At 41.1% G+C, this 10,049-nt stretch overlaps 1 protein-coding gene across 8 annotated transcripts in view; it reads right to left on the bottom strand.

The window, feature by feature from the left end:
* Positions 1-10,049, bottom strand: part of LOC107733169 (estrogen-related receptor gamma) — a 111,183-nt gene that overhangs the window by 57,748 nt on the left and 43,386 nt on the right. For all 8 annotated transcript variants that reach the window (XM_016544709.1, XM_016544708.1, XM_016544705.1 and 5 more), the window contains one exon: positions 3,967-4,382. In XM_016544709.1, coding sequence (XP_016400195.1) covers positions 3,967-4,382 — 416 coding nt within the window. The remainder of the gene's footprint in view (positions 1-3,966; positions 4,383-10,049) is intronic.

Here is a 10,049-nt window from a genome sequence, read left to right as displayed (position 1 = left end):
GTTTTATCCTGATTAAAGCTTTAATACAGAACGGCAACTGCACGCCTCCATGTTTAACGCTTCTCATAGCTATGTGAAAATAAGTGTATAATTGGAACAGTTCATTGTTGGAGCTGAGCTGAATGAGAGAGAGAGAGATAGAGAGAGAGAGAGAGATGCAGAGCGTGTGCAGAGCAAAGGGAAGCGAGGAACAGTATTAAGAACTGCTGCTTTAGAACATTGATTTTGAAACTTGTGAATCATTAGAATCGTTAGAAGACAGAATCGCGATTCATATATGAATAGATTTTTATGTGCACCTCTAGTTTTCTCTTCCTCTTCTCTAATGCCCGGTTCGGACTACACAATTTTAGCCCGATTTTGCTACGATTTGATTACGTAGGGTGTCGTGGGGATTCGTAAACGACAATGGGCGTCGGGACGCAAGATTCCATCGTTTCAGCGCGTGTAGTGTGTCATAGTGGACGACAACCGATTCCGTGTCTGCGATGCTTCACGACATCACGACAGAAAGACTAGCATGTTTAATTTTTTTTCCGTCGTCCACGACGAGTTCTGTCACATTGGTGACGTTGACCAATAGCAGCACAGAAGCTCTTTCATACACAGGTTTCAAACATGGCACAACGAAAGAGAGATGATGGTGCTGCTATGTGGAATTATGAGATGGAGGAAAGGTTCGTGGAGCTGTGGCAACAGTACTCCTGCCTGTATGATGTGTCATCGAGGGACTACCACGACAGAACAAAGAAAGAAAAATGCTGGCGAACTATAGCGGAAGCGCTTCAGCAATGTTTACACTCTTGTTTTCGGAAGTCAGTCGCTAGTTCCGCCTTCTCAATGACATCACGCGTGTCGTTAAAGATGGCACGCGATGAATGGTCGGGGAAGCAACGTGTAGTCTGACATGTTTCTTGTCCACGACACGACAAGATTTTAGGAGTCAAAATCGTGTAATCTGACACAGTGACTATCGTGACCGACAAAAATATTGTGTAGTCTGAACCGGGCATAAAGCAGCGCAGCATGGCCTCGCCTCCTTTGCTGCCATTTCCCGAGGGCGGGGTTTATCTGGGTTTGTGATGTCACGAACCCGGGAAGTAACTCGTTGTAGTCCCTACCAGCCGTTTTTGTAGGCATTAAACTGACAGAATTTTAAAAGACGATATCTCCGTTTGCATTGAACTTTCAGCTTTGTAACTTTGCAGATATTGTTTATGCTCAAACAGCAACATTACACACTAACTAACGTTAAAAAAGTGAAATCGCAATGAACCACCCCTTTATTGTTTTTGAAACAAATAAGTTATATACTGTACTGTATACAGTATATTGTTAAATAGTATTACAATTTAAAAGATTCTATTTAAAAATTTTTTTTAAATGTAACTTATTCCTGAGATGGCAAAGCTGATTTTTCAGTGTCACACAATTCTTCAGAAATCATTCTAATATGCTGACTTGGTGCTCAAGAAATATTTATTGTTACTCTTATTATTATTATTAAATATATTATCAATCACTGCAATATTTTTGTGGAAACTGATTTAATTCACAAATAAAAAGTTCAAAACAACAGCAATTATTTTAAATTTAAATCTTTCGTACCATTATAATTGTCTTTACTGCCACTGTTGATCAATTTAATGCACTGTTGCTGAATAAATAAATACAAAATCTTACTGACCTCAAACTTTAGAAAAGTATTGATGTACTCTCAACAAATAAAATACTTTAAGTGCACACCCAACCTCCATTTGTCACTTCGAAAGAAGACACTGAAATACAGCAATCACTTCCCATCATATCTACATATGTGTGTGTGACTGAGAGCCAAAAGGTCACGCAGAAAAGTGCCAATGGCTCTCCTCAGAGGTCATGTGTCTCAGAGCTGTGTGAAGCTGGATAGGCAGGCCAGACTTTACTAAACCTAAACAAAGACCTGCAGGTCACAATTCACCTCTGAGTGAACTTCCAACATCGCCTGGTGACCACTAACATGGCTCCTCATCCTACCAATCCCCCACATAAACAAACACAGAGAGCTACGAGTTTGCTACTGTGATTCCTGGCATAGAGTAGACTATTACAGCATGTTCTTTGAGCAATATGATGCTGTGAGAGGGAAAAAGCAATGATATATGCTTGTTACTGCAACAGCACACAAATAGAAGCCTGATGAGTAATCTGGCACACAATAAAAGCATTTAAATAGTTTTTTTTTTGGCTGTATTATAAGAATTGCTTGCCAGATATAGTAATTTAATTTAACAAATTTAGGGTTTGGAATGGCTTATGGCAGTGTTACAACTATCAGTGTATGGAGAGAATTTGTGCTATAGAATAATCATTAGAACACAAATACGTGCACTCACACTTCTTGGGCTGAAACAGACTCTCTCGCACACGCACTCATGCAATTAACATAGCGCCCGTCTGGGACCTCCACACTGATGAAATATTTCAGAGTTAATCAGACTTTGTAAACACTGATTTGTATTGACTTCTCTTCTGTGAACTGATGTTTCCTCATTAAAAAGCAGATTAGCAGCGCGAGCAGGGGGCTAAATGCTCAAGACTGCTAATTCAACAGGAAACAGTATTTAAAGTATGCATGTCCATTAAACTGAGCTCCAATATTCATTAGTCAGGTAATCTCCAGAATCCATTAGGGTCTTCGAATTGGGAGGAATGCATGTCGAATGGGGATGTGTGTGAAGATGTGAGGTGATTCTCATGAGGGCTGAGGCCAGTTGAGTGGTCTTAACCAGCTGGGAATGTTTCGGGGGGGGGATCCTTGCCAATCTAATATAGGTGCTTTCCTACAGTACCAGTAGTTGAATGCCAATGGCTTGAGCGCTGTGTCCAGGTTATCAACACAGTGGAAAGGAGGCTATATGTGTGTGTGCGTGTTTGCTGACAGGATAGAGTGATGCGATTTGAGTTAGGTGGCAGTCGATTAGTGCAATGTCCATTGTCTATCACTCAAGTGGCTGCCGAGAGGTTTCAAACAAGATATAAAATGTCCCTAGCGCTTCCTTCCACTGCCTGTCTTCATACTAAACGCTACATTTCCATCATTCATCAGTCGCAGTCAAATGCCAATGAAGCTCATTACCAGAACATGGTGACAACTTGACCTTGGGCTGACCTTATACTACATCTATGAAGAAGGGAACATATTTGGGAATGTTCTGGGCTTCCTGAGGTGGCATTCTTGGTGTTCCCCTCCTGTATTTTGCCCACCGCCTGGCTACGAGTGGCTCAATTGGGAGGTGATAGATGCAGGTTGTCAGGTGGCATTGGAGGAGTGCCACCGGAATGCCAGCTGCCAGTGATTTGAGTGGCCATGGCACCCGTTCCGCCGCCTGTCCCAATGCCCCCAGTCGAACCGAGGTCTTGACGCCTCTGCATCCCATAACTCCCCAACCCTGCTCTTTCCCTAAAAAACCAGCCAGTCTGGAAGTCAATAAATGTCCAGCTGGATGGGATGTTTTTGGAAATCACCAAGAGTTTTATTGGCTAATGGGATGAAACATACCGATATGTCAAATTCCCACCTTCTGAGGCTCTGGATTTTGTTCAGGCCGAGCATAATATTTGACCCATTTATTCAGCACCTACTTTGTTCCTCAGAGCTTCACTGCCACTTCTAAAAAACTAGCAGATGGGTAACTTCCCGGTATATTCAATTACCTCTAATCTCTTGTTTGAAATAACTGATCAAGCTTGTTAATCTGAAGCAACAAGACAAGAAATGTTTATAAGCAAAAGCATTACCACCCTCTAGCTTTACACGTCTACTGAATGGAAAGCTGCTTAAGTGGCATAAAGCCAGCGGATGTTGGATGTATGGAATTGCTTTGTGCTGATTCTAGGTATTGCACTTTGACTAAGTCCCTCTGACCCCTTGGCCTGCCACCTGAACCTAGCTGAAGTTCTAGCTGAGGGAGGGTAAAAGCCAACCTTGAATGGTCCTCTTGAAAAAGGCCTTGCAGGCCTCGCAGGAGGCGACACCGTAATGGTAGCCGGAGGCGATGTCCCCGCACACCAGACACAGGCGCTTGGGCATGGAGTTCAGCATGTACTCGCATTTAATCTGCGAGTCCTCCGTGATAGTGCTGGAGCAGTCCTCGTAACGCTTGGCTCCGGCTCCGCTGGGACCCAGAGCACCGGTTGGGCCGTAAAGAGTGGGTGAGTCTAGACCGTTCTGATGGCCGTTCATGGTGGAGCTGTAGCTTCCGCTGGCGTCTGAGGAGCCGCCGGGGCTGTGATGATTTACGCTGTCTGTCAGTGAGGCAGGGCTGGAAGGTTCCGTCTTTATGTAGGAGGGGCAACTCGACTCAATGTGGCGGTCCTTGCTGGACATTCTGCAGAGCAGCCTACATGGACAAAACATAACAAAACAAATACCGAAGTGTTAGTGAACAAGTCAGACAGTAAATAGTGTTCAAGAATGTGGAAACCAAGAAAATTATTGCCTGAGAACTTATATGGTACCTTAGATGCTTCTGTTCTGGTAAATTCATGCTAGTCTAAAATGGTCTTTTCAACAGGGGCGACTTGAAATATGTCACCAACACCGAGCCATTGAGAAAAACAAAGGAAACAGAAACATACCACCCAGCCCCCCAGCCCTTAAGAGCAACTCTCCATTTTGCACATGGGTCCACCTGCGCCTTAGCCTGAGAGAACATACAGCAGCTAAAAAAAGCCCTGATTGTGAATTCAGAATTCTAGTTTTTTAGCATGTTAATGACATCTCTGAGAAGAAACATAAGAGGAGAGGCATATGAGAGCCAGTGTGCCACGGCCCCCTGGGTCTCACTAAAGTGTCTGAGTGGTTGTATATCTACAAGGCTGTAAAAAAGAGAGCTAAAATCGCTACTCTAGCATAGCATGCAGCCAAATGAGTTCTAAAGAAATGTGCCACAACCAACTCAGCCATGTCCTAATATGGCTGCAATATAACAAAGAGTGAAAAATTTAAGGGGGTCTGAATACTTTCCGTACCCACTGTATAAATAATATCTGACAGTTATCATAACAATATATTTATAATTTTTAATATGCACTTTTATATGCACAGGTTTTTATGCATTTGACATTATTTGCCTTATTTAATGAATCATAGTGGTGTCAGTTTATAGTTGGTTATAATGTACATGAATATTATATATATACAAAAAAGATATAATTTTTTTTCTTCAATATAAATTTGAACTCGGACCATTCAGATTCATTTTCATTTGACAGGGCAAATAACTATCTGAAATTATTTACTGTTGAGTTAAAAAGCACGAGTCAAAGCCTGTCATTTCTCCTGGACCAAAATTGTCCATCTCTACAAAAAAGTGCTAAAGGCCTTTTCTTGTGATTGTGGATCAAGAGGTGGGATCGGGTGATCAAATGCATCATGACAGATGAGCGTCTGCAGGGCAGAAGAGAGAGGGACAGTACGAAGAGCTCAGCGCCATCACTCACTTTCCAGTCAATATCAACTTGTTCTACATGATTCTAATCAGTGCGGAGGCGCAAAGCAGTTCCATCATCCTCGCCTGTGGCCAGTCAACATACAGACTCACGCACACACACACACACACACACACACACGCGCACACACACAACACACGCATCGACAGACAGAAAACAAAAAATCAGCTAGACAGACACAAACATCCAGCATCAATTCACTAACACAAACAGACACCCACATAGTCAAAAGCAGAGACTCTTCCAAGCCAAACAAAAGAGCAGACCGACCACCCCACACAACCCACCCACCCTACATCGCTCGATATCGCCAACTCATTTAGTTGAACCACCCCTCCACCCACACAGCCCTGGGAGAGAGGCCTATTAATGAGTGCTGTAATTAATAGATATCTCTGTTCTGTCTTACAGGAGGCTTCAAGGCCTGCAAGAGTGGATTAACCGTTTCCCCTGTCAACAATCCAGAAGACCCTGAGCTGGGGCATGGGTCGGTGGGGGGTTGGGGGGTTGTGAGCGGCACTTCACCACAACCGCGTCAATTAGCTGCACTTCAATACGTTTAGCAAAATGTGATCGTTCAGGGACTGTTTGTTTCTTTAAAATCCTCAAAGGTTTTGGGGGTTGTGATTTCACATAGACTGAGTGTGAGGTCATGCTCAAACGCGTTCTCTATTTTCCCTTAACTGCATTAGCGGTAAGGTGTGTAAAAAGCAAGATGATAGCAGAGGAACAAAGTCGTTATAGTGACAGAAAGAAAATCATGGAGGATTTATACAGAAAACACATCAGGACCATTTTAACATGGAGATGGAGGGGAACAAATAAAAGAGGCAGTCTGGAAGACCACACAAAGGTCTTTTTAATTAAGGAAGCCCGCTTCTAAATGAGGGCTCTAAAATCTGGTCAGCTTGTAAAAGATGACTTCTTCTGAGGCCCATAAAGCAAGAGAGAGTGTGAGAGTGAATGAGAGATATCTTTAAAGAAACCAGACCACCTTAATATTCAATGGAATTTTAGAGAAACAGACTAAGCAACAATAATAATAATAAATCACATTTTGGATTCTAGGCTCTGAGAAATGTAACAAATGAGAAAATATTTAAGCACTTTAAACCTATTTTAACCATGGTAATAATCTATCTGGCTAACACACATGAGGATTTACAAGAATGATTAATAATGGAAGTATATAAAATTAAAATAAATCATATAAAAAAATAGATTATATTTACAGTGAGATTAGTGAAAATATTGGCAGGCCAAGTACAAATGAGAAATGTTTTAGTACTATGAGCCAGTTTTAAATAAATTGAATTACTGGATAATTTTAAAAGTTTAATAATAATAATAATTTATAGTAGTAAAATTATTAGTTGTGTAATTTGTTGCATTTCTCAGAGTCTGGGCTAACTCAATGAAAAAATAAAAGAAAAGAAAAAAGAATAAAGACAAAAAGTTGCAGCAATGGAATCTAAAAAATAAGTGAACTTATAGCTATTAATGCATTCTGGTGTAATAGCTCAAAATGTGCTGAGTCAAGGCACCTGTTTCCTTCTATTGCAGTGAGAGACAATCGATTATGAAAAAGCTCTATTACACTTCTACTGATGCATCACCGACACACACGCACCCACTCATAATCACAGACAGGTGTCCTGGGGTGTGCAGAGGGCTACAAAGGTATTCTAGAACATTCCAGTAATGTCAAGGATGCATGTTGTGTATTTATACACAGTGTAAAGCCGATTGAAATCAGTGAAAACACAAGCACCACAGACTGTTTACACTCGCACCATATTCTCTCATTCTATTTTGGGTAACGGAGACAAACTGGTTTTTGTGGGGCAGCTGAGAAACCCGCTTCCTGTCCTGAGTGACAGAATGTGAAGTCAAAATGGTGGGTAACAAAAGAGGAAAGGGCCAGCATTGTAAGAGCCCCTCGTGCTTTACAGCGCCGCTCTTAAGGCTCTCAACAGGAGACACCCTGCTCTATAACTTTGACTGAAAGTTATTAGTGTTCTCTTTCTCTTGCTCTCTTTCTCCTGCTCTTTGAAATTCTATGACTCTATTAATCCAAACCTGCAATATTCACAGCTCTCTATAAATTCAATTGTCAGATGGGGGATTTTTATTCTAGGCTGCACTTGAATCCAAAATTAGAGGCAGTAAAATTCACATTAGCTCTAAGAGAAATGGAATTCTAAAGCCCATATTTTAGAAGAAAAGAAAGCCCTTTCCGAAAGAGAAGAGACTATATGAGAGGTAATGATTTTATCTGTTTTCACCACTGCCTGGCGCCGAGCTTCAATCCCACAGTGTGCCATTAACAAAAGGAGTTCTCATACTGAAAAGCAGAGGAATTTAGTTTAAGCTTATGAATGGAAATAATAATAGTCAAGTGGAAGGGTAGAAAAAAGGCAGGCGATAGTCAAGATGAAAAAAAAAAGCACAAGACATAATCGGTTGTTCTTTATTGTTAGGGACTTTTACTATTGTGATTCATTATAAATAATGCCTGAATTCACAAATTTCTAGTAAATTGTACCAAATGCTGTCATCATGTTAAGGTTCTAGTTAAAGTCTGTGATTGTTACAAAATAAAAAGAAATGTGTTGTCTTAAAACAAAACAAAACAAAATAAAAAAAAAATGTTTTTTTTTTTTTACTGAATAGTGTTGGATTCTGCTGATTTAAATAAGCAGACATGGTAAAGTTCTAGCTTGCTAACAAACATGAGGTTGTTGAAAATTTTAAGAATGATTTATAGTCAGTTTTGGAAGTATCTGTAAAACTGGGTTGAAATTATAAACAAATATATGCCATAATTTTTTTCAGAAATGTTGCATTATAGCTAATAGCAATTACTGCAAATGGAAAACTATGTGCAAAACTGATGTGCCAGTAGGGGTGGGCGCTATACCAGTATGAACATGACAACCGGTATTATGTTGTTCCGTGATATGGATTTTGCTATACCGTGGATACCGTTATATAATCATGAATTCAAATTTTGCATTTATATTGTTTTGTTCAATTTGGTACGCTTTGCAAATTTGAACACAAATGACGATTAAGAGTCGAGGCTGAACGTTTTTGTCCTCTGTGTGCAACGCCGTACTACACAGGCATTAGTAATCAAACACATAGAGCATCGTAACAGACCAAATTAATAGAACACAAATCGCCTACTCCAGTGGTTTCCAAACTGAGGGATCGTGTACAGCAGGGGTGTCAAACTCAATTCCTGGAGGGCCGGAGCCCAGCAGAGTTTAGATTCAACTCTAATTAAACACACCTGATCCAACTAATCAAGTCGTTCAGGCTTATTTGAAAACGACATGGTATGAGGCCCTGTCCACACGAACGCGGTTATTTTTAAAACCGCAGGTTTTTCTACACGGATAGGTCGTTCGTCCACACGCAAACGCCTGCCAGGGTGAAGATTTTTAAAAACTCCGGTTTTTGGCTTGTGACGTCGGCGCCTGCGCTGTTATCTCCGCCTACTGGAGACTTTTTCAGGCTTCTGATTGGCCAACATGGCTTTATGGTTGAGATTATATCGCCACCTGTTGGTTTGGCATGCTCTTGACAGTGATTCATAGCATGCGTTTGCGTTTTCATGTGGAAGGAGATTTTTTTAAAAACGGAAGAAGGAAAACTCAGTTTTTAAAAATACCCCTGTGAACATGGCCTGAGTGTTGGAGCAGGGTTAGAACAAAACTCTGCAGGGCTCCGGCCCTCCAGGAATTGAGTTTGACACCCCTGGTGTACAGTCAGCAGATTATTTTGCAAAAGAAACCACTGCAGGGTGATAAAGACTACACTGCGTAATTTTCCCGCTTATCATGCGGCCACTTGCCTGATAAGTAAATAATTGAGCGTAAAATATTAACTTGACATATTTTAATTACCTCAACATGACTCGCAGTACCCGCTTGAGCGCTCCATTTATCAGTTGTAGCAGTTGTGGTTGTATCAATAACAGACCACTAGATGGCGCGATTGAAGAATCAGAGTTGTATTGCAGGGAGCCATGTAGAAATATAAATGAACGATGTATGGTTCTGCTCTAAGCATAAAAGTTACAAGTTTGTGAAAGGACTTCCAGTGCCAGGTAAAGGTAAAGCAGATTATTAATATACTTAAGATTCACAAATACCAAAACAACGTGTCTACACCAGACGTGAGCGGCGCGATTTGACAAAAGCAAATAAAACCCAGTGATGTTCTCTGCTGTGGATGCGGCGCGACGCGACGCGACGCGACGCGACGCGACACGACACGACACGACAAATCCATGACAGTAAACTGATGTCGCGTTCTGTTTCTGACGAACTCCAGCACTCTGACACAAAGGATCATTTCAAATATTCATAAGAGAATCGTGAAAAAATTGTTTCCTCAAAAATATGAAGCAGGACAACTGTTTTCAGCATTAAAATAATCAGAAATGGTTACTGAGCAGCAAAACAGCATATTAGAATGATTTCTGAAGGATCATGTGACACTGAAGACTGGAGTAATGATGCTGAAAATTCAGCTTTGATCACAGGAAT

This window comes from Sinocyclocheilus rhinocerous, unplaced genomic scaffold (assembly GCF_001515625.1).
Source record: "Sinocyclocheilus rhinocerous isolate Xijiao unplaced genomic scaffold, SAMN03320098_v1.1 scaffold8, whole genome shotgun sequence".
In the NCBI taxonomy this organism is placed as follows: domain Eukaryota; kingdom Metazoa; phylum Chordata; class Actinopteri; order Cypriniformes; family Cyprinidae; genus Sinocyclocheilus; species Sinocyclocheilus rhinocerous.
This window is presented reverse-complemented; position numbering and strand designations above follow the sequence as displayed.